Source organism: Eschrichtius robustus, chromosome 7 (assembly GCF_028021215.1).
Source record: "Eschrichtius robustus isolate mEscRob2 chromosome 7, mEscRob2.pri, whole genome shotgun sequence".
NCBI classification, from domain to species: domain Eukaryota; kingdom Metazoa; phylum Chordata; class Mammalia; order Artiodactyla; family Eschrichtiidae; genus Eschrichtius; species Eschrichtius robustus.
In genome coordinates, this window is record NC_090830.1 from 127,697,481 (window position 1) to 127,721,852 (window position 24,372).

At 52.9% G+C, this 24,372-nt stretch overlaps 1 protein-coding gene across 7 annotated transcripts in view; it reads left to right on the top strand.

Annotated features, from left to right (window-relative positions):
- Positions 1-24,372, top strand: part of GRK5 (G protein-coupled receptor kinase 5) — a 219,971-nt gene that overhangs the window by 157,391 nt on the left and 38,208 nt on the right. For 6 of the 7 annotated variants that reach the window (XM_068548645.1, XM_068548647.1, XM_068548648.1 and 3 more), the window contains one exon: positions 9,246-9,323. In XM_068548645.1, the coding sequence (XP_068404746.1) occupies positions 9,246-9,323 (78 nt within the window). Of the gene's footprint in view, positions 1-8,523; positions 8,587-9,245; positions 9,324-24,372 lie in introns of those variants that run through there. The other variant, XM_068548650.1, reaches the window with a different exon arrangement.

Here is a 24,372-nt window from a genome sequence, read left to right on the forward strand (position 1 = left end):
ATCTGGTGGTGGTAGGGGACTGACTTCATAAATGGTTTCAGGCTCTTCTGCTAGGGGACTTTTTTTTTTTTAATATTTATTTATTTTATTTTTGGCTGTTTCGGGTCTTAGCTGCGGCACACGGGATCCTTCATTGTGGCGTGTGGGCTCCTCGTTGCGGTGCGCTGGCTTCTCTCTAGTTGCGGCACGCGGGCTTAGTTGCCTCACCGCATGTGGGATCTTAGTTCCCAGACCAGGGATCCAACCCGTGTCCCCTGCATTGGAAGATGGATTCTTAACCACTGCGCCACCAGGGAAGTCCCTGCTAGGGGACTTATAATATTTGGTGTCTGTTTGAGATGGCAGCAGCCATTGATATTCAATACCCAAATCTATTGATTAATTAGGGGTTGTGACATGGCGACATTCTGTCATTCCTTCTTCATTTGCTAACTGGGAAACGCTTCCTTCCAATTTCTGTTTGGTTACCCAATGGTAAAGTTCATATAGGAATTGCTTGATTCTTTCCCCATGTGTATGTTTTCAAAGTACCAAATTGATTCACTAGCATCCTCCAATGATAAACATGGGGCATTTTGATGCATTGGTGCTCCATGGTTTCATTGTTGGTCTGTGGGAGCCCTTCAGGTTGGCTTCTGGGCACTTGAGAGGACCCCAGTGGTCACTGGCAGCTTCCTTGCTGTCTGGTGTGATGCAGTGTTCTGGGCTCATCTTGTATGTTTCCTGCCCTCCACCTAGAGTTCGTCATTTCTCCAAGGAGCCCTGGTTCCTTTTACTGGGCAGTGGTACTTAGAGACTACAGTTTGGCACTAGGGGTGCTCATTACCTCCCACTGGATTGGCCACTGTTTGTAGCAGACATTGGCAGTTTTCACATCTCCCAGGACTGTACTCTGTGTATGTCCAGGGTTGGGAAACACTGACATCCAGAACAAAGTCCAAGTTCAGAGGCTGACCTACTAGACCTTCCACCAGCAGGCCCCTGCCCACCCTTTCATCCTTGGCCTTCACGAGGTCTTTCTCGAGCCCTGCATTCTGGCCCCCATCTGCTTCTGGTGGCTTTGACTGGCCAGGCTGGTTAAAGCCTCTCAGCCCTGACTCCCTCCCTCTCACTACTCGAGATGCCTCCCAGGCCCCCTCTGCCTGGTGAATGCCAGCTCATCCCCCTGCACTCTGCTCTCAGAAGCCTCCCCCATCCGCCCTCTCTCCCCATGTGCCCTCTGCTCCAGGCCTCGACACACACCTGAGCCTCATTACTGCGCGGTGCTGGCAGAATGGTGCATCGGGGGGGTGCAGGCCCCTGAGACAGACCTTGAGGCAATGCTGGCGCCACCTCAGCTGCCAGGGAGACCGTGGGCAGGCGCTTGACCCCTGTGTGCCCCATGTCTCATCTGTAAGCGGGGCCGTAGTTGTACCTGATGGTGGTGGACGTGTTGAGGAGAGACTGAATGAGTTCACGCCACTCAGGGCAGTGTCCGGCATGTCACAGACACCTGATGAATGTAGCCAGTAGGGCTCTATTTGTGTGCCTTTCTCCTCCACTAACTGGAAGTCTCTGGGTGGCACAGACATCGCTCATCATCTCTGAATCCTCACAACACTGAACCTGACAGGTGATCAATGCTCAGGACTCACTGGGAGCTGGTGTCCATGGCTGGAGTGGAGGGAGCTAGGGCAGAGGGGTCTAGGAGAGGTGACAAGCATCCAAGACCTTGTGCCATTAAAGAACTCTGACTTTGAGTGAAGCAGGGGAGCCACTGGAGGGTTTTGAGCAGAGCAATGCCATGGTCTGATTTAGGTTTTTAAAGGATCCCTCTGGCTCCTGTGTTGGGAAAAGGCTATGGGGGGCAAGGGTCAGAGTGGGGAGCTCTGATGGGTGAGAGCGGGTAGTTGCTCAAGCCAGGGTGGAAGCAGCCAGCCGTGGTGACAAGTGGTAGGATTGGGGACATGTTTTGAACCAGAGCTCACAGTATTCTCTGATGCCCTGGGGGTGAGAGAGAAGAGTTGGCGGTGACTTCAAAGTGTTGACCTGAACCAGTGGAAGGATGGAATGAGGGTAAGGCTGTGGGAGGTTTGTTTGGGGGGAGGTCAGGATCTTTATCTGGGGCACACTCAGCTTCCGATGTCTGCCAGACGGCCCAGTGGAGATGTCCATGTGGAGGTGGGTGTCAGAATCCGGAGTTTGTGAGAATGGTCTGGGCTGGAAATAGCAAATTGGGAGTTGTCAACATAGAGCTGGTACTTAGAGCCATGGGCTGGATGAGCTCACCAAGGAGATGAACGTGGATGCAGGAGCTGAGGACCAAAGTCTGAGTCCCGGACAAAGGCTCCTCCCCATTTGGAAAAGATGAGGCATCGGCAGCTTTGGGACCTGTCTGGAGAGTTGATGAGGCAGAGCAGGGCAAGGCTAAACCCAGGAGCCAGTGGAATTTTCCAGCCACGTGTCTTATTAGACGTTTATAGTCAGTTTGAGAAGAAGAAGGAAAAAAAATCCAGTGGATGCCTATTTTCATTCTGGTCTTGCAGACGTTCTCTTTTGCTGGGCCTGTACCAAGATCTCTCTTTTGGAAAGGAAATGTGAGTCTGGCTCCCTGTGTTGACGCGTCAAATGCTCCTTACGTATGCCTTAACGCCGCCGCCCCTCACGAGAGGCTCACCCCATCCCCTGGCGTTTTTGTCTGCATCTCTGGGAATTAGCAAGGCCTTTCATCGCCCATCCTGACGTGTCAAATGAACAGCCTTTGGAACACCGCTTTTACGCATGAAGACTTTACTGAGTTTTCCAGGGCTGGCGCAATGCTCGTCTGAAATACCTTTTTTCTTCCATCCTGACTGGAACTCCGAGGAGGGAGGAGGTGGCGGCATCCTTGGTGTTGCACGCCGCTCCAGCGCCCCTGGCTCAGTCAGAGCCATACACGCCGTTCCCACCTCTGTGTTGAATTTCTACCAAGTGGAGTTTTTTTAAAACTAACCCATCTTCGTCGGCTCTGATGTAGCCCCCAGGAAAGGCTGCTCCCCTGCATAGTCCTAAAGACTGAGATTCTCGAGTCAGGCAGAAGACATCGGCTGTTTTAAAATGGGGCCTGGGTGATTTGGGGGCAGCAGAACTGTTTGTGCATCATTCATCAGACTGCAGGGGCAATTCGGCCCTTAGTCTTGGTTGTCGAGCAGCTTCTGGGAGCCTGAGAAGGACTCTCCCATTGCCCTCCCCTCCAGGGAAATGGAGTCAGTGACCCAAGTCAAGGCCTTGAGTAGATTTGGCTTCTGGAGGGCCAAGAAGATTTGCCTAGCTGGTCAGGGGATTGGAAGGGCTTCCAGGCTCATGTCAACCTCCACAGGCCAATAGGGTCTGGCCATGGACCTCTTAAAGACTGATGTACTTCTTCTCTAAATTGTTTTCTGGGAGCCTTGATGGCATCTCAGCTCATCTGAAACCCTCCCGTCCCCAAGCATGGGTGCAACTTAAAGTTTTCAGGTCTCTTCTCTTTGGGATTAGGGGAGGTTTGGCAGATACTCAACCAGATTTACTCAACACACATTTATGAGATGTCTCCAATGTGTCACACTCTGTTCTAGCAGTTGGAAACTATAGAGTGAGCAGGAGAAGTAAGTTCCTGCCCTCACGGAGCTTGCTTTCTGATTAAACGCAAGATTGAAAAAAGAAAGAAAGAGCATTTTTTAACGAACTAAGAGATACTAGCTATAAGTTCAGACACCTGTCAAGTATTCATTATCTATTGCTGGGTAAGAAATTACCTAAAACTTAACAGCTTGAAGCAACAATAAACATTTATCATCTCATAGTTTCTATGGGTCAAGGATTTGGAAGTGGTTAACTGAGGTGCTACTGGCTTATGGTCTCTCTAAGGGTTACATCAAGATATTGGCTGGGGCTGCAGTCATCTGAAGGCTTGATCTGTTTCCAGGCTTGCACACATGGCTGGCAGGTTGGTGCTGGATGTTGGCTGCAGGCCTCAGCTGTCCTCCATGTGAGCCTCTCCATGGACTGCTTGAGTGTCCTCACAACATGGCTGGCTTTCCCCAGAGGAGGTGATCCAAGAGAGCATGGTAGAAGCTGCAATGTCTTTTATAACCTGGTCTCAGAGGTTCCATGCTGCCATATCCCTGATACTGTAGTGGTTACACGGGTTAGCCCTATTCAGTAAGGAAAGAGCCTTCTCAAGAACATGAATAGCAGGATGTGAGGATTATTAAAGTGTGCATTTTGGAGACTGGCGACTACAAATATGACTACAAATGGAATCTCATATCAGGAAATGCTAAAAGTCACTCTAGCTCAGAACTATGGCACGTGAAATTAGTGGGCTATCACCTGGTTTCAGATATGTCTGGTTATCCTGGAATTTTGTTGTAAAATGAATTGAAATGCCTCACCAGCGGAACTAAATATTCTGCTTCTCTTATTTTTGAATCATACCCAGTATTTATTTTTGTCTTTCTATCACTGCTGTGATCTCCCAACAGAGAGAGGGTGGAGGGTGGTAATCATTATTCAGGTGGACATAAAGACCCTCAGAGCAGTTGCTAAAGCCTGGGAGCAGGGTCATCTTGAAAAAGTACCACTTATAAAGTAGGTTCATATACTGGACATCTGTGGGATTGTCCAGTCTCCTGGGTGTCCCACCTGTACTCCCAAACAACATGGCTCTTGTAGAAGCTGCCACGTTCTTAATGATGTCACCTGAAAACCACAGCTGATTGGAGCAGGGATGAGTCTGTGAGCCAGTGCAGGTCAATGAGTCCTTTCTCTGGGGTTTATAGACTTGAGGGGAAGTCCTTCTCTGGTAGAGGAGGCTTAGCATAAAAAACCTGGCTGCCATGTTTCCTACCACTGGAGCAAGCCAGGCAGCACTGAGGGAGAATGAGGCCAACACACACACACACACACACACACACACACACACACACACACACACACACACACACACCCCCCGGTGAGAGTGGGTTCCAGATGTCCCTGGTTTCTGGTGCTCTGGGCCAGGCTGCATTTCCATTTTCCCCACAATTTTGTTGTTCAACCCATCCTTGGATTCCAGGAGCCCAGAGATTACGGTTTTGCCTGAATTAGGCTAGGTTGGGATTCTTTTCACTTAGAATTGAAAGAAGAACAGGGAGAGTCACAGACCTTTGCACGGTGGCCTTGTGAGTGCTGGAGGGAGTGAGGACAGAGAAATAATTCCAGGGGCTGGAGGAGGAGGAGGAGTAGCTAGGCGGTGCGGGGGTGGCAGAGAGCCACTCAGGGCGGAGGCTCTCTGAATGATGGGCAGACAGCAGGTGAGAGCACAGCCCCTCTGTGCTCTCTGACAGCGGCTGGTAAATCTGTCACCTCCCCCCAACCCCTGCCCCGAGAGAGGGTCAGCACCCTTTCCTCCTAACTTCTTTTCTGAGTTTGCCTCCGCCAAGATGTGTCTCTCAAGCTGGTGGCCGTGGTGCCGCCACCTTGGGGTCACTCCTACCATTCTGTCTGTACCCCGCATGGCCAGGGGTCCTCTCCTCCCTCCCTTCTTTCTCTGGGCCCATCCCATTGAAACCTGGGCCATGGAATCCCTTCCTGACCCAGGCCCGAGGGCTCCTCACATGGCAGCCAGAGACCAGAGAACACTCTGTCTGCCCAGGTGGGCACAGGCTGTGGAGCTGACCAGGCCCATCTGATCCTGGGGCCCCGGGGGGACACCCCCATCTGCAGTGCTTCTTCATTCTAGCTGGGGGGGCTGGGAGGGGGCAGGCGATGCCAGCCATCTGAAGGATTGTTCAGGCATCAGTGAGGGGCCTGGCCGGAGATGGATGGCTCGCTCATGTGTGAATGAAGTAGAGTTTAATGGAGGACAGTTGACAGAGTGCTGGGCAGAGCAGGGAAAGCAGTCCTGGCCGATGTACACACCTGCAGCTCTGCAGGGACAGGGGAGGGGCCGATACAGGAAGGAGTGGGAGAAGGCAGCTGCAGGAGCTGGGTCTTCAGAAGTGGGTCCAGGAACCTGGTGCCCAGGTGGGGAGGGAGCCCGCAGGGAACTCCCCACCCTCACTGTCACCTGCCCCGCAGCAGGGTGGGGAGTGACTCCAGAGGGGCAAACGGAGACCCCCACCCCCATGGTCGGGCACCAGCAAGACGCTGAGGCCAAGGTGGGAGGAGCCGGGTGTTTCTCCAGAAAGAGCCCCGGGGAGCAGCCCTGCCAGCCGGGCGTGTCACTTGTCCCTGCCGCGAGGACTCTGGAAAAGCTGACCACATCGGTAATTACAGAAGCCGGAGGTGGCGAGACCTCAGAGCCTCTCTGACTTCATCTTCCTGCCAGGGCAGGAGAAGGGCTCCTGGGAGGAGGAGGTGACATCTCAAGTTGGTCAGAGGCCGAGAGGAATTCAGCTCAGACTCTGCTCTGTAAACCAGTGCCGGCTTCTGTGAAGACGTGGCAGGGCCCCTTGTACCGGTTTGCAGTCTTCATGTTTTTAAAAACTCATCTGAGGGAAATGTGTTTTAATAGAGGACATAATTTTATTAGCATTTTCTGAGATGGATGATGCAATTAGAGCCAGCCAAGAGAATGAAATATTAGGTTTATAAACTAGGATGTACACAGATGTTTATGCTCTTTGGCAAGTACAGATACGTAAATAATTCTTTTTGCCTTAAACTCAATGTAGTATTCTGCTCTTTGTGTTACAGCATCTCCTCCCCAAAGGCCATTCCTGTGTTTGGCATAAACCACCGTGCAGAGAGAAGGCTCATTAAATGCCTCCCTCCGTTGGCATCGTGCATGTATCTGGGGAAGAGAAATGCCCTCCGCGTGGACTGGCACAGCAGCTCTTTGGCGCTCTGGCTGTTAGGGTTGAGCTCTGGGCAGGAGAAGCTTTCAAATGGGCTACACAGCAGGGAGGACAGTGTGTGTCCCCTCTGCTGGGAGGAGGGGACAAGCCCACCACCCTCCCTGGTTGGAGGGAATTCTTACGGGTGGAGGTCGCGGGGGCATCCTGGCATGTGGTTTACCTCTCCGTTCGTTGCAGTCATTGTCTGGCTGCCATTTCCAGAGCCCACTCTAATAGTAAAATTCTAGGCTGTTGGCCCAGCCCAGCCTCTTATTTGCTGCCTGTGTTTTCCGGTTGAAGCTGATTTCAGCAGCTTTGGCCCGCTACCTGGGCAAGGGTGTTCCCGTAGCAGCGGGTTCCCGGGTGGTCCCCCGCCTCTGGTCGTGTGATCGGCCTGAGCTCTGCCCAGCCGAGCTGCCATGGTGCTTTTTCTCTGTAGGTGGCCTCTCAGGACAGGTCCCCCGTGAGCCCCGCTCGGGGGTCACCGTGGAGACTTGGCCTGTCACTCCAGGTGACTTAATCGGTGTGGAAAGCCCAGCTGGAAGCCTTCTGTTGGTTTTCTGCCTCCCAACACAAATGCTCTTCAAGTGGTGGCGACCTGACATGGACTTTCAAAGAAAGGCCTTTTGATGCCGGGCTGGGGATGCCTGTCCCCGCGTGCTCCCGGCTGCCGCCCTGTGGAACTGTGGCGCCCAGCTGCCCAGCCGGGCCTCTGCTGGGAGGGAGCTGACCTGAAAGGGATGTTATTTTTTTAACGTGGGTTTTAGTACCCAGAGCAATAATATTTTCAGCTGGTTATTGAGGCTGGTTAGTGAGCCTTAGGCCTCCACTTGGTTAAATAGAGCCACCTTCACAGATGTGTTTTGGGACAGTGCAAATCCAGGGTCCTGCGTGGGATTGAGTTACCCCCAAAGGGTAGTCGGGCACTTGCCTGTGGCCTGGGGCCTGCAAAACAGTCTGGGTAAATTCCCGTAGCGCCAGACCACCAGCAGGGGTTTCCAGGGTGGATGGACACTGGGAGCTTCTCTTCTCCCCCTGGAAAATAGGGGGGCAGTTGTACTCTGGAGCCCTCAGCCCCTTTGGAGATGCAGCTCTAGCCCGGGAGGGTCTTCCGGGCTGGCCTGGGGAGAAATTGGACCCTAGACACTGGGTTGAGAGGTTGCTTTGAAGCAGGCCAGGCGGTGGGGGGCGGAGGTTGGGGTCTGACTGCACAGCGAGGTGGCTGGGGAAGGAGTTTCAGTCCCTCTGTGCTGATGTCATTTCCTGTCTCTTTTGAAATAGCTGTACTTTTGGACGGAGGCTGACAAGTCCTTGGGAGGTGGATTTTGAAATGGTTATAAACAATTTGCAATTAGTTCCCTTGTGTAAATGAGAAAGGCAAGCTCACCCAAGCTTTTCCTTAACTCGAGGAGGCCTTTTACCCACTTAGCAAGTGAGTCAGATGCCAGTGAAGGAGCCTCTCTTGGGTCAAGGAAGATAGCACAGTTTGTCTTTTGAGGCCTCACTTCTTTCTTTAGAGCCCGGGTCCCACTGGCTCGGCCAGCCATCAGGGTCCTAAGTTCCTTGGTGTTGTTGAGAAGGCGGTCTGGGCCTGGAGGGCCAAGTCCCAGCCCCGCCGCCTCGCTGCAGCCCACCCCCCCCCCCCCCGACCCCGCCCACCTCCCAGGGACCCGGGGCAGCTCTGCTCAGCCTCCTGCTGTTCGTTTGCAGATGAAGGGGTATGACAGCAACCCCTGCCCTCCTGTGCCGCTACCTGGGCCCTTTTCAGGTTCGTATAGGAGCATCTGAAATATCTCTGTATGTTCCCTTTGTAAACTGAAAAGCTGTAAAATGTACGGAATGCATATTATTGTCTTCTCTTGCAAGGTGTAGTAATTACAATGAGTATTTATTATGTGCCCGTCTTTGTCACGTTCTCTCTGCACAATCACCCTACACGTAGGTGCTTTTTCCATCTGCACTTTATAGAGGTTGAGGAAACTGTCCAAGGTCACACAGCTTGTAAGGTGTGTGACCTTAGGCAGCCTCTCTCGAGGATCTTCCGGGTTGGTGGCTCCAGTTATTTTCCAGCAGCTTCCTTTGATTTTCCTAAGCCGGTGGTTCTCAACCCCAGCTGCCTGGGTGCCCGGCCCGCACCGCCAGAGGGTCTGACTCCATGGGCATGGGGCGGGGCCCGAGCACCGTCGTTGGCTCCCCCGTGATTCTTATGTGCCGCCCCAGTTCTGAGCATGTGTCCGCGGTGGAGCACGGTAGGTTGGACTGGACGTCAGGGCTCCTCCCCTCTCTGGGCCTCACTCCCTGCCCTGTAGAAGGAGGGGATCGATCATGTGACCTCCAGGGTGTCTTCTCCAGGGGCCTCTAAGGTTCTACAACTATGAGAAGCTCGTGAACAAATCTATTATTGTTCTTTTCCTTCTTCTGTTTTAGGCAGAATATGAAGTTACTCCAGATGAAAAACTGGGAGAAAAAGGGAAGGAAATTATGACCAAGTACCTCACTCCAAAGGTAAGAGGCTGCCCAAACCCCAAAGCAGGAGGAATATGGGCCCCCAGGTCTGTGCCAGGCCATGTGAGGAGTGCCCAGCCGGCGGTGCCGTTGGTCTCCAGATAACAGAATTCTCATCCTCCTCCAGAGGCACCCAAGCCTGGCAAGGCCAAGGCAGTGGTCCAGGCCACACCAGGCCTGGGGTGGGGAGGCCTGCTTCTTGGGGGCCCAGTCCCCTCCAGGGGCCCTCATACTTCCCACTGTTCACACCCAGGCGTTTGTGGCAGGACAGGTAGAGGCTCGGCTGAGGCAGGGGTCAGAGTGCCCAGAAGAAAGGGCACAGCAGGGGTGGCTCTGAGAGGTCAGTGTGACGGGAAGGGTCCAGGGGTGATGGGAAGGAAAGAGGCTGGCTGAAGCTGTGCTGGCAGAGGCAAAGTCAGTTGAACACACAGCAGAATGCAGAGTATTCTGAAGTGTTCTGGAGTATGCTGAAGGGCCTCAGGACCGGGGTCACCCCCATGGCCTGTGTGCATTCATGGCGGCACGGACGCTGGATGCAGTTAAACATGGATGCTGCAGCTGCTCTGGCTGAGTTCCACTCAGGAGTCAGAGGCAGGACTGTGGACACAAGGAGTCCCGCTCACACACACCAGCTCCTCCAGCAGCAGGCGGGCTGCTGAAAGCCCCTGGTGAAGGCATCCAGGGTGACACGAGGGGATTAAACCCACAGTAGCTCCTTCCGAGTCTACAGCCAGGCCTCCTCCTCTCCCTGTACGTACGGATGGTTTCTGCACAGTTTTATATGTTTTATTCACCTGGCGTGAAAGTCCCTTGAGTCACCTTGTTGTTCTCAGCAGGGGTCACAGGGGTCCTTGGCAGCTCTGCTCCCACCTCACACCCGCGCTGCCCCCTGGGATGTTCGGGAGGTCCCAGGGGCCTGAGTGTGTGATGAGGACCGCGCGTGCCACACTGAGCCCTTGCTCCGGAGCAGGTGTGCTCGCCTCCAGCGCCCGCCGGCGGCCGGCCCAGCCTCACCCCAGAGGTGTCTCCGTGTCCCTTTCTCCGGCTCCTGCTGAGCCACCACCCCCAGCTGCTTCCCTTTTCTGCTTCTGCTTCCGTCGTAATCATACACACCTCTTAATGGAAGGGCAAGCAACCCCAGGGCCTTTGCACTTTTCAGAAGCGAGTGGATTCATGTTCATAAACTCCTCCAGACGCTGGACAGGGCTGGCTCGCTCTGCACAAGGCGTGGCCCTGGGCACACCTGGCTGCCCTCTCCATCTGCAGGGCCACCAGGCTGCGTGGCCTCGCTTTGTTCCAGATACGGGCCTGGAAGTCTTTAGGTTGAAAATGGTCAAGGAGGAGACGTGTCTGAGCAGGGTCCCCCTTTGCCCGCAGTCGCAGCCGCTGACCTGTTGAGAGGCTGCAGGTGGATGCTTTCGGTCTCCTGGCCACCACTTGACCCAGGGAGTCCACTCCGGGCATGACAGGCCTGAGGGGCGTAAATACCCCGGGGGAAGAGAACAGCTCACTGCTGAGCACCTAAAGCCGGCCAGACGCCAGCTAGACTCTGTCTGTGACGCTTCCGGCCTTCACGAGATGAGAGGTGGATAGACAGCCCCGTTTACAGGCGGCTGCCAGGGCCCAGAGCAGGGAGTGACCTGCTACGGCCGCGCAGCTGATAGACTCTTGCTGCCCTCGACCAAGGTGGTTTCCACAGTGGCTCAGCTTTGTCCGTCTAGCTCTCCATCAGCGCCCCCCTTTCGGGCTGCCCACCTGCTGGGGTTCCCCCTCAAACAGTGGCAACTAACATGTACTGAGGACCCAGTGTGTGCAGGCGCAGTCTCACCTAGTCTTGCTGTCGCCGTGTGATGTGGCTGCATCTTACGAGGACCGGGAGGCTTAGGAGGTGCCGTCACTGTCCCAGGTGACAGCTGGGCGTTGGGCCCAGGTCGCGGTGATCCCAGAGCCTTTGGCTTTGCCCCTGTGCTGCACTGTGCCCACCGCACACCCGCCCGCCCCCGCGCATCTGCTGGCCTGGCCATGACCTGTGGTGAGCGTGCGGTCGTCCCTCTGCCCGGCCTTGCTGGCTCGCTTGGCCTGTCCAAGGGCTGCTGCAGGGGCCACTTCCCTCTCTCCCCCACTGGCCAACCTTGACCAGAAGCCTCTTCTCACGGACCCCAGTCGGGGCCCTCCGGACCTCGCTACCCCTGCTCAGCGCCGCCTCTGTCTCCTGCAGGGATGGGGCCCAGCCTCCCCCATCAGCTCAGACCGTTTCACAGGTGCCTCAGAGCTTGGCAGCATTTTTTCCTGAAGTACTCCTCAATTAAAAAAATGTAAACCACAGCATACGTTATGGCCCAGGCGCCTGGGGAAGGTGGTCGAAGCGGTCCCGTGGGTTGACTGTTTTCCGATAATAAGTTTTGCGCTGCCTTCCCAGTCCTTCCTGCAGTCGCTCTCCCGGGAGCCCGTGTTACCTGTCGGCGCTGAAGATGCCCCGGGTGCTGGGGAGCGAGCGCTGGGAGAGGAGCCACGTGGCTGAGGCCCCAGCACTGGCTCTGAGGCCTTCGAACGGCCCCCAGGACCCTTGTCCCCAAACCCAGGTCGTCCGCACCTTGTACCCCCTGCTCAAGGTGCAGCTCACGTGTCTCGGCTCCAGGCAGCGTTTTCCAAAGGGTAGACTGTGCGACACCGACCATTCGAGAGGCTCTGGGAAAAGGACTCCTCTGTGGACAATTACCTGTGCGCAGCACTGCTCGCCGTGTCTCTCCCCTGTAAAGACTCACGCGGCCTGTGAGCAGACTAAAGGCTCTGAGAAGTCCCTCAGTAAAGAAACCTGCTTAACTGCTAATAAAGCATTTCCCAAACTTTTTTTTTTTTTTCTCAATTTCACATCCTGCTGAATACATCTTGGGCTGCAGAACACAGGCAGGGGTCTTCACGAACTGGCCTCCAGTTTCCTCTCCCAAAGGCCCCACGCTGGGCTCCAGCCATGCCACCTCCCAGCCTCATCTTGATGTCCCCATCTCGTCGCCCTTGTCCGTCTGTTCCCTGCAAGGCCCCGCACCCGGAAGGGGCTGGCCCCCCTCCGTCTTTCTCCCGCTGTGTCTCTGCTCCTCCGCACAGAGCCTTTTCTGCCTCTGGTCAGAAGCCATCGCTCCCACCTGGGTGGTCTCCGAGCTCGCTGCTCTGTTGTGCTTCTGCAGGTCCGTGGGGTCAGTGCTTCCACGCCCCGGAGGAGGTGGCTTCTGAGGAGCCCGCCTTCCAGAGGGGGTGACGGGGCGTCAACAGATCGGTGGAATGCAGTGTGATGGGAGCAGTGGTGGACGGTGCACAGGGAAGTGTGAGGGGGGGAAGGTCCGGGGAGGCTGTCCTAGACCAGCCTGGGCGAGCCAGGGAGGCTTCTGGGAGTTGATGCAGCGGAATCAAATTTCAATGTGATGATGAGGGGAAGCCAGGTGCGAATGAAAGGAAAGGAGAAGGGCCTTTCATGCTCAAAGGTCTAGAGCAGGGGCTCTCACCTGGGGACGTTTTGCCTGCCCCGCCCCGGGGACATTTGGCAGTGTCTGGAGATAATTTTGATTGACACAACTGGGGGTTTGTGCTACTGGCATCTAACGCACATGGGCAAGGGTACAGCTGAGCCTTCTGCGATGCACAGGATGGCCCCCACCATGAAGAGTTATCTGGCCCCAAATGTCAGTAGCGCTGAGGGTGAGAGGCCTTGGTGCAGAGGTGGGAAAGGGTGTGTGTGCGGGGGAGAGGTCAGTGTTACGGGGCCCCTCTGGGTGGCAGGACCTGGAAAACCACGGTGGGGAGTTTGACACCATCCTAAGGGCAGTGGGGAGCCCCTAGGGCTCTGAGTGCCATTTGCAGTTTAGGATGGTCTCTCCCCCAACGCAGAGGAGAAAGGGGAGGGGGAGGGCTGGAGGCAGGAGGCCATCCCGGGAGCTGCTGCTGCAGCTGGGGCAGGACGGGGGTGGGGGGGGGGCGGGGGGTGGTGATGGGAAGACCAAGGGCCTTGGGAATGTTGGGGGAAGGAGCTCTCGGGGGATGGCAGGTGTGGGGCATGAGGAAGGGGAGCAAGGGGTGTCCCAAGTGACTCTCTGGTTTCCATCTCAAGTCACTGAGTGGGTGCAGGTGCCCCCAGGAAAGGCAGGGTACCCAGGATGAGGGCCATTGCTGTAGGTGGCCAGGCTAGTAGCTCACTGGGCAGATATGATGGCATCTGTTCTCTGTGTCCCCTGCCCCGTGCACAGTGTTGGACACATGGCTCTCATCCATTGTGAGTTGGTTTGAATGAGACAATGAGGGGCCCTGGGAAGCTTCCCTCTATGGGCCCCTTCCCTCTCCCGCCTCAAGTCTCTTTCTGGCGAGCTGACACTTGGCTGGCCTGTGTCCCCCAGTGTCTGACGGAGTGTGTTTGCTGAGAGTCTGGCTGAAAATCCCTGCTCAAAGTCAAAGCTCATGCCCGGAGCCGGATTCTCTCTCCCCATGCGGTGATGCTCTCCAAACCCTGGCTTGAAGGCATCCATCTCCGAGGCCAAGTCCTCTCTTTGGACGCTGCCCAGAATCCTGCATCAGTTGCCCGTACACGGCCAGCCTTGCTCTGGGGGCAGTTAGAGGACACCAGCCCGGGGTGGGCTTTGGGATGGGCTGAAAGCTGTTGAGATCTGACACGAAGGCAGCAGAGTGCTGTGAGGAGGCGAGTTTTAGAACCTGGTAGACCTGGGTTGGAAGCCAGGCTTGGCCTCTGTTAGCTGAGTGGCCTTGGGAAATTTACTTAACCTCCCGGAGCCTCAGCTGCTCTGTCCAGTGGGCGAGGGTCATAAATACCAGCAGGACAGAGCCCAGGAGCTGGTACGAATAAGACTCTCCCTAAGCAGTGGCTCTCATCTGACTTTCCCCCTTCCTAGTCTGTGTTTTCAAATTCAGGCCGTTGAATGAGGACATCATTCAGACATGAACTCCAGCTGTGGAGTTGTGAGAGGCCAAGGAGGGGTCCACAGGGTCCTCAGCCTCAGAGGGCTGGCCAGAGAGACTGGCCAACGGCAGTGCATTGGTCAGGATGATTAATGCTAGCTGCCACAACAAACAAACCCCAAATCTCAGGGGCTTCACATACCAGAAATTTCTTTCTTTCTCATGCGTGCTCTGCCTGGGTCTCTTCTGGATGAAGATCAGGGGTCCTGGCTGCTTTGGTGTCTCCACCACCAAAGGGGAAGAGAGGAGTGAAAGACGCACGTGACTGTAACTGCCTTGGTCCCGATGTGACACATCACTTTCTCTCTCAGTCCACCGACCAGCAAGGAAGGCTGGGGGGTTCAGGGGAGCATATGGAAAATTGCTTCCCGCCTACGTTTCCCCAACCCCCAAGCTGAAAACATTGTCTGTTTGGCAGGCTAATTTCTAGTGCTGGTGAGACAGCTCAGAGAAGCTGCCCAGAAGCTGGTCGAATCAGACATGTGTGCTGGGCTCTGTAGAGATCTGGGCTGCTCACTTTCCAGGTACCTACAGATCAGAGGTGATACAGGTGGCAGGTATTCAGGTGCAGGATTGCTCTGAGCTGGAGATGGACCAGGAAATATTCCTAATTATAATAATAAATAATAATAATGGATGATCCTGAAAACAGTATTATATATCATTCAGCACAACAGACATCATTTTTAAAATACTAGCTTATGGGGACTTCCCTGGTGGTCCAGTGGTTGAGAATCCGTCTTGCAATGCAGGGGACGCCAGTTCGATCCCTGGTCGGGGAACTAAGATCCCACATGCCGCGGGGCAACTAAGCCCACGCGCCGCAGCTAGAGAGAAGCGCGAGCACTGCAACTAAGACCCAATGCAGTCAACAAATAAAAAAAAAATAAAGTTAAAAAAAAATAAAATAAAATGTTAGCTTATGGAGATATAATTCACATATCATAAAATTTACTCTTTTAAAGTCCACAGTTCAATGGTTTTTAAAATAGTCACAGAATTGTGCAACTATCACCACTATCTGATTCCAGGACATTTTTATCTCCCTGAGTAGAAACCCTGTACTCAGCACCATCACTCCCTATTTCCTTTTCTTCCCACCCCAGGCAACTGCTAATCTACTTTCTGTCTCTATGGATTTGCCTGTTCCGGGCATTTCATATAAGTAGAATCATACAATATGTGGACTTTTGTGACTGACTTCTTTCACTTAGCGTGTTTTCAAGGTTCATCCATGTTGTAGCAGGTATCAGTATTTCATTCCTTTTTATGGCTGGATAATATTCCATTTTTACGGATAAACCACATTTTATTTATCTTCTCATCAACCGATAGACACTTGGATGTTTCCGCTTTTGGGCTCTTATGAATAATGCTGCTATGAACATCCATGCACAAGTTTTTGCATGGACATGTTTTTAAATTTCTCTTGGGTATATACTTAGGAGTGGAATTGCTGGGTCACATGGTAACTTGGATATTTAATCAGTTGAGGAATGGCCAGGCTGTTTTCAAAGTGGCGGCACCATTTGACATTCCCACCAGCAGTGTATGAAGGTTCCAATCTCTCCACATCCTCTCCAACGCTTGGCATATTCCGTCTTCTTTTTTCATCCTAGTGGGTGTGAAGTGGTATCTCATTGTGGTTTTGATTTGCATTTCCCTAATGAGTAATGATGTTGAGCACCTTTTCATGTGCTTATTGGCCATTTGTATATCATCTTTGGAGAAAAGTCTATTCAAATCCTTTGCCCATTTTTAAATTGGGTCGTTTATCTTATTAATGTTGAATCCTAAGGGTTCTTTTTTTTTTTTTTTTTTTTTTGGCTGCGTTGGGTCTTCGTTGCGGTGCGCGGGCTTCTCATTGCAGTGGCTTCTCTTGTTGCAGAGCATGGGCTCTAGGCGCTCGGGCTTCAGTAGTTGTGGCTCGTGGGCTCTAGAGCGCAGGCTCAGTAGTTGTGGTGCACGGGCTTAGTTGCTCTGCGGCATGTGGGGTCTTCCCAGACCAGGGATCGAACCCGTGTCCCCTGCATTGGCAGGCAGATCCTTATCCACTGCGCCACCAGGGAAGCCCCAAGCGTTCTTTTTATGTTCTAGGTACAAGTCCTTTACCAGATATATGATTTGCAGATATTTTCTCCCAGTCTGTGGGTTGTCTTTTTACTTTCTTGATGGTGTCCTTTGAAACACAAAGATTTTTCATTTTGATGACATTCAGATTCATTTCTGTTACTTGCTTTTAAATGACTTGTCTTCGTGTTGTCTTATCTGTCCCTGTAAGACGGCCTCAGTCTTTTGAGAAACCGGGTGTATATGGAGAAACGTTAGGCCCATAAATCTCTCTTCCTCTGCAAAACCAAAGCCCCATCGCCTCTTGTAAGGAGCAGGGCCAGGTCTGGTCCTTCACCAATATTCCACGCCTTCTCCTGGTTGACATGACCATATTCTTTAGGCTCTCTGGGTCTAGCACTGCAATGACCTGCTTTGGATCTTCCTAGCAACTCCCCAAGATGGGTATTAGTGTGTCTATTTTACAGATCAGGCACCTGAGGTTTGGGAAGGGAAGAGGCTGGCTTAGAATAGCGGAAGCAGGGCTTAAAAGGAGCTTCTTAATGTCCTGCTTCAGCAGTGTGGTTTGTAGGACATCTTGCTCTGTTCATTTTAATTGTGCCCATCAGCAACTGTGCCAGGTCTCCACTCCAATCACTAAGGCCTGGCAGGTGGCACTCAGTTTCAATGTGGTTTTGCTAGGAAGTGTCAGGGGATGCCAGGCGGAAGCTCAGACCCGGCAGAGGGTCCTGTTGAAAGGGCCTGCGTGGGCTTCCTCCAACAATGAGGTGGGCAGGTGGGTTGGGACAGGCTTCTGACATGAACCCTCTTGGCATCCTCTGTGGGATCCTGGGAATGCCCCAGAGCAGGCAGCTCTTGGAGGGCATTTCTTGCGGGAGGTCCACTGGCAGGATGGCGTTCTCTGGGCCCTCCAGAGATGCCTCTTTGTTTCTGAAAACAATGGTAGGCTAAGGCAGGGAAGTTTGTTCTTGTTAAGGGGGAAACTACCCATCAGTCTGAGTTTCTGCACAAAAGAAATCTATTCCTAGTGCTTGTTTGGTTCTCCGGAAAACATCTACTTTTCAAAAAGTAAGGAGCTTGAATGAAAGGAAATAATAATTATTCCAAGTTCCTCTTTCTCTGGCCCCCGGCTCACAGCCTCCCTTCACTGGCGCCTCCCCCTACCCCACCAGGCAGTAGCATAGGATCTGAGCTAACCCAAACAGCTGGCTTCCCGAAAGGGGACAGCTCCTCGGCCTCTGGGGCAGTCAGAGGCTTCAATCTCTGTCTTCAGGGGCACATGGAACCCAGTTCTGCCACTTTCCCGTGGGGCGTGTTTGGAGCCTCAGTTTCCCCATCTGAGTATGGGCATGATAACAGTGGTGCCCAAATGGGCTCATTTTTCTTTAAATCAACTCATCTTTTAACTTGAAATAAATGAGTTTCAAAAGGAAACTTTGTTATCAGGAATTACCTGGAAAGCCAGTATTGATTTGCTGTACATAAAGATAACTGGGAAAGTTATCCTAGCTGGATACTCTTTTGCTTACCTAACGCTCGGAGCCTCCTTTCTCTTTGTTTCTGAAGGGCAAGTAGCGAGTATTAGAGACAGGTTAGCAAGATGGTAGGTAGCATCACACTGAGACTTTCTTCTTGAGGATGGGAGACTTGAAAGAAAATTGAGAAGGGAATACTTTTTTCACTGAGTGATTCAGTATTATTTAATTGTGTCCTTGTACCTCGAGGCTAAGACCACTTCATCATCTTTGGAAAATGCTGGGCTGTCTACTTCCCAGCTATGATGCATTTTAGAAATGCTGGCTTGTTGTTGGAAGAGACAGCATGACCTAAAGCAGAGGGCACTAGGGCTGAGGCTCGCTCCTGGATCTCCCTTCCTGGGATCTGGGGCCTTGAGGAGCTAGCTTAGTATCCATCTAACCGTCTAACCAACACTTGGTCTCCAGGGACCCAAGGCCATGGAATACGGGTGGCTCGGGTAAATGCCTCCCTTCCACGTGCCCGGCCTGCCCTCCAGGGGTTTGAGCTCCCTGCTTCTGGCCCCAGAGCCAGCTGTTCACCTCTGCTAAGATCACCTGGCTCTTGTCTGCCTCCCTGCAGCCCGAACGACATCTCCATCCTGTTGTCAGTGAATCTGGTGAGCTCAGAATCCACCTTTGCTTGAACCCCTCCTGGGCAAGGTCTGGCTGGAAGGGTCCAGCTGGAAGGACCTGTGGGGCATGCACCCGAGGTTTTCCCACTTTCTGCCACAGCACTGCAAGAAGTCTCAAGGCTGGAAGAGGGTTGAAAAGAAAACTTGAGAAAGGAACTTCCTGGGAACAGCTCTTACTGTGTGCCAAACACTGTTCTCAGGGCTTTAAATAACTCACTTAATCCTCATATCTACCCCATAGATTATCTCCATTTTAAAGATGAGGAGGTGAAGACACAGAGAGGTTAAGTAACTTGCTCAAGGTCACACAGCTGGGATGGAGGAAGCTGAGACTTCGGAGTCTGTGCTCTTGACCCTTCCCCATCCTGCTCTCCTAAGATAACCTAACCTGGCTCCCTGCCTTGAGCTCCACTCACATCTCTTCTTGATTGAAGGACTGTTAATGACCAGTCCTTTGGAGACTGGCAAACCAGTGCCGTTTGGAGAGCAGCAGGGCTCCTGGGTCATTTCAAGTTTGCCCCAGCACCCAGCACTACATGGTTCCCCATGGAGTGCCCCTGCTGCTTGAGCCAGCAATCCTGGTACATCGGGAGATGACTCCATAGCCCACCCTCAGGGACTGTTCCTCTAGTTCATCCCAAGGGGAAAGAGGACACCACCTAGAGTAGGCTACAGCACCCAGGGGATCTCAGGGGCCACCTGGTCCAAGGCTTTGCATGCAGTTTTAGCTGTAGATTTCCAGATGCAAAGACACGCGGATCTGCTGTGGTTGACCAGCCTAGGGCAGGGCCCCCTTTTGCTCCCTTCCCCGTCCTGAGCCCTGGCTTTGAGAAGAACACTTGTGGCTCCTTGGAACCCAGTTTTAAAACTACTGGGCTAAGCCAAACTCCTCATTTCCTAGATGAGGGAACTGAGGCTCAAAGAGGAGCTGGACCCCTGAAGGGTCATACAGCTGGAGGAGGAGAATGGAACATTCCTCACTGGGCTTTCCACACCCCTGTGCTGCAAGTATGGCGCAAAGGCACGAAAAGGAATGCTTCCTGACTTCATTTACCACCTCCCACCCTGGTTGGCCTGCAACTGGGCCTGAGTTCCCCTGAGGCTATTATTCTTTGCGTCAGTACTTGTCTAAATGCTGAGACATTTGTAGTGTGCCAACAAAGCAGAGAAGGCTGCTGGTGCCGAAAGTTCCACCATTTAAGTATCCACACTTTTTAAATGGAGATGCCCTTGAGGGCATCACTGACTCTAACCCTCTCACACTCCTTTACTAAGGGTGGGTGTTAAAGGGGGAGGTGGGGCAAAGTGACATTATTTTAGCACCTACTGTATGCTGTATGCTTTACATCTTTATCGCATCCTGTCTTCATGACATTCATTTGTAGTAGACACATTTGTCCCTGTTCTACCTTGGGTAAAGGCCTTTAGCTATTAAGAGGGAAAGCTGGGAGAATTGAAAACAGGGACTGACACAGATAACTTGTATGCAAATATCCATAGCAACATTATTCACAATAGCCAAAAAGTAGAAACAACTCAATTGTCCATTGACGGATGAATGGATAAGCAAAATGTGTTGTATCCACACTGGAATATTATTCAGCCATAAATAGGAATAAGTCTTGACACATGCTATGGCATGAATGAATCTTGAAAACATTATGCTAAGTGAAAGAAGCCAGACATAAAAGGCCACATACTGTGTGATTCCACTTATATGAAATGTCAAGAATAGGCAAATTCATTGAGACAGAAAGTAAATTAGAGCTTACCAGGGACTCGTTGGAGGGAGGGATGGGGAGTTATTGCTTAATGGGTATAGAGTTTCTGTTTGGGATGACGGAAAAAATGTGGAAAAAGATGGTGGTGATAGTCGACATTATGAATGTAATTAATGCTGTGGAATCGTCTGCTTACAAGTGGTTAAAATGGCAATTTTTCTGTTATGTCTATTTTACCACAATAAAAGAAAAAGAACAACAACAGAAAAAACGTGATTATGAGATATAACCCCGGTCTGTCCGATTTTAGAACCTGGGATCTTTCTTTTCCACTGTGTCGCCTTCTCAGAGGTTAACCAAAGACAGAATCCCCCCGAATCAGCTTCCCAGCTGCTGCACGAAGTAGCAAGTCCGGGAGGGCAGGTGGATTGGAGGATGTGCACACTGGCTGCTCCCTCCTGCGCCAGGTCCACCTTCTGGCTCCGAACCTTTGCGCTGTGTCGTTAGCTTTTTCTCATGTCACAATCTCCCTGCACAACATTTTTAAAGACTGTGTAATTGTCCTTCAAATAGATACATTTATTTCTCTCCCCCAACCTTTCCTGGAAAACACATCCTCTTTGCCTGATGTCTTTGGGCCCCTCTCGACATCCTTGAGGCTGCTCTGCCAGCCGGGGCTCCACACGGCAGGCCAGAGCATGCCCATCGGGGTCCCTCTTCCTTTCTTGTGACCTTCCAGGTCGGGAAGTTGGATGTTCCTTTGATGCCAGTGGAGCCAGCACTACCTCTGACCCCCATTCCTGTGTGTGTGTGTGTGTGTGTAGTGCTTCCTGACCAGAATTCCTCTTTTTAGAGTGTCTGGAGACGGAGAAACCAGCCACAGGCTTCCTGAGGACAACCTCCCCTCAGCCTTGCCCTGGGTAGGCAGCAATGCTGGTCTCTGCGGTGCCTGTGCTCGGCCGAATCCGTGTGGCCTGACAGGCCCTCCCTGACCGTGGGCCTTGGGCAGAGAAATGACATCATGGGGGTTTCAGTCGAATTCCCTGGATCTTAGGAGATTCCTGCCCCTCCTTCATTCCCAAGCCGCGTGGAATGAAATCTTGACTGCAGAAAAATCTTCCCGGGCCAAGGTATTTCCAACACAGCTTCAAATTGAAGCCGGTCTGGAGGCTGGTGTTCTGGAAGGTGGAGAGTCGGCTTGCTGTGCCCTCACCTCTCGTGCACAAGGAACGAGAGACACTCCCGGCCGTGAGCGTTCTGCACCTCAGCCCCTTAGGACTCAAGTTCTACCCGTGAATTACCTGCACGTGGCCGCCCTGACCCAGAGCAGAGGTGGCCGAATTCAAACCGCTCGCCAGGAAAAACCCCGCTTCTCTGGGTCCTGAGAGCCAGGACCGCCTGTGTAAACAGCGAGTCTTCTCCCATCGCACACTCTGGGCCCACAGGTCTTGACCGGAGATTATCAAGTTGACAGAGCCCGGCTGGCCTCTCACTCCACGTCCAGGCAGATTTCGTTTTGTTAATTATCCTTTTTTGCTTTTGACGTAAAAAGTCATGGTCTGGGTCAGGGCCACTTGTATGTTTTCCTTTCTTTCTCATTCAAGTTGCCCAGCTCTCAGGGCCTCTGCCTAAATTCTGCTAGTGTTTAAAAATGTTCTCTCTCACTTCCTGACCCCTAAAAATCCTTCATCCTGATTTCTGCGAAGCCAGTTGAACAGCAAAGGAAGTAAGGGACAAGACCCTTTCAGTCCCTATCTGCTTTTCCCTTCTTGGAGGGTCGTGGCTATGTCTCAAGGGCTGTGTTTCTCCACTTTGCTGACCCAGGGAATGTGATACCCTGTGACCTGGGGTGGCCCAGTCAGCAGGGGCACCCTCGGAAAGGGCTGGAACCCCCTGTAGAGCAGCCTTGCTCAGAAGACCGCCTGGCCCCGTGGCCCCTCACGCAGTTGATGGTCTCTGTGAACCTGCTCTCTGCCATCTTAAATTTGTCCAGACAAGTGTCGATTTTGCCATAGGATAAAGTTGATTCTTTCGGATCCCTGGTCTTCTCAGAATACTTCGCAGGGTATAGATACCTGGAGGGTCCTCCTCATTGCCTAGCCAAACACCCTTCGTCCTCTGAGCCTTGATCAGACCTCACCTCAGCCATGAGGCCACCGCTCTGAGCTTGCCCTTCTAGGGGCTGAAAGGCAGCTCCACACTCTGCCACCCTCAGTCCCCACCAGCCTTGAACTCCTGCCATTGGCCAAGTGAGTCGGTTTATGAGGTCATTGGTGGAGCTCATGACCTGGGCACAGAATGGACACTCAGGGACCCTGTTGTAGCTGACAGACTGAATCAGCTCGGACCCCAGCGGGAGAAGCAGCGGGCTCTTTGCTTTCTGACTGGTCACAGCAGTGGCACCACCTCTGGGTCTGCTCACAGAGGCAGCTCCGCGCCCTGTGATGTGTTCCTGGCCTGGCAGAGTAACCCGCTATCCCCAGGGTCACCCCCGAAGTGGTGTAAGAGATCGTTGCCCAAAGACTTAAGGAGATCACCAGGGTGGCCGTGTGTGTCTGCGTCATAATGGAACCGTGGGCCTTACGTAGGACACCGGGCTGCTTCCCAGCACAGTGTCAGGGCAATGGCCTTCCTCACCTTCTCCTACCATGAGAAGCCCCAGAGAGCCCCGGGAGCCCCTTGGACTCTGGGTCTTTGGCTGTTCATCACAAAAAGATTAAGGTGCAGAGTGGCAGTCGGGCAGGAGGTGGACCCCTGGATGTCCCCCTAGAGAAGGGCCCTTCAAGACCGAGTGCTGTCTATCAGAGACAAGGGAAGATCCAGGTTTTGTAGGGGCTGAAGCTTAAGTAGCATGGGAAGTATGCTCTTTAAGAAGAACGAACAGAACATTAGGTACAAAAGTATTTCCTGAGAATGAGAGAAGAAACGACAACCACTGCCTGGAGCCTTGGAGATTCGGTCCTTTTCACCTGAGATCTCAATTTACCGGAGGTGCTTGTGCAGAAATGCTTCCTCTCTCACCTAGAAAACTCTGTAGCTCCTAGGACTGCAAGTAAAGGGCCCCAAAGCTTCAGCTTCCTCTGCTTCAGGGTGAATTGCTTCTGATTGGAGACCCTGCCCACCTGATGGCCAGAGGTGAACATCACATTTCCTTAGAGCTTGAGAGAGGTGCCATGAGACTTGTCGTTTTCCCAGCTTCTACCCCAAGGACCTCCAGCAACCAGCTGCCTGTCCAGCATGTGTCTCTGCCCAAGGGGGCTGCATCTGGCACTGTGCTCAGGCCATGCAGTCCAGCAGCCTTGCTGACCACGTGGACACTCAGGGAGGAGTTGGTGTTTGGGCCGAGAGCTGCAGGGGACAGACATCAGGCCCAGAGTAGCAGGGGCCAGAGCCCCTTTGCTCGCGAGCGCTTGGCTTGGCTGATTGACTTTTCCCCAGTGACCAAGATAACAAAACCCTGCTTTTTCCTCTGGTTCTGTTCTTGTCTGGGGCTCGTGGATTGTGCCTGCTGCCTGGCTGATGTGGAAGACGAGCTACTCCAGATGGACCCAGGCTGCGTGGCCATGGCTTTTGCACATGGCACTGAAGGTTTTGATTAAAAGGTGGAAGAATGGCGCTTTTTCTTCCTGTCAGCCAGACCCTTAAATCAACCCTGGAGTGAGGAAATGCTGTCCAAAGCTGCCGTTCAGTAAATGCTCTCCTTTGTCTGCCAGTTGTGATTGTACAAGCAGGTTTAATTTCAAGTCAGGATTCGGGGTTGGAATGAGCACCCTCCTTTGCCCACCTCCTGCCCGTCCTGCTTTCTTCACCCAGTTCCTGTTCCTAGAGTCCAGCGGGCTGGGCTGAGTTAGTGTACGGAACTCGGAACCAGCAAACTTGAGCGGGGGCAGAGAAAAGCGAGGGGAGGGGAAGCCTTTAGAGGGTCCTCCTCGCCACCTGGCCCAACTCCTGAGTTTACAGATGGTGAATTTGTCTGGATTCTTGGCAGCAAGTGGCAGATACTTAACTCCCAGTTGCTCAAACAAAGGAGGAATGTATTGGAGGGGTGGGGGATACGATTAAATGAAACCATGAGAGAGACACGGCTGTACGTGGGCTCAGGAACCCCTGGCACCAGGACGCTTTACCCAAGGCAGCTCCAGGTTCT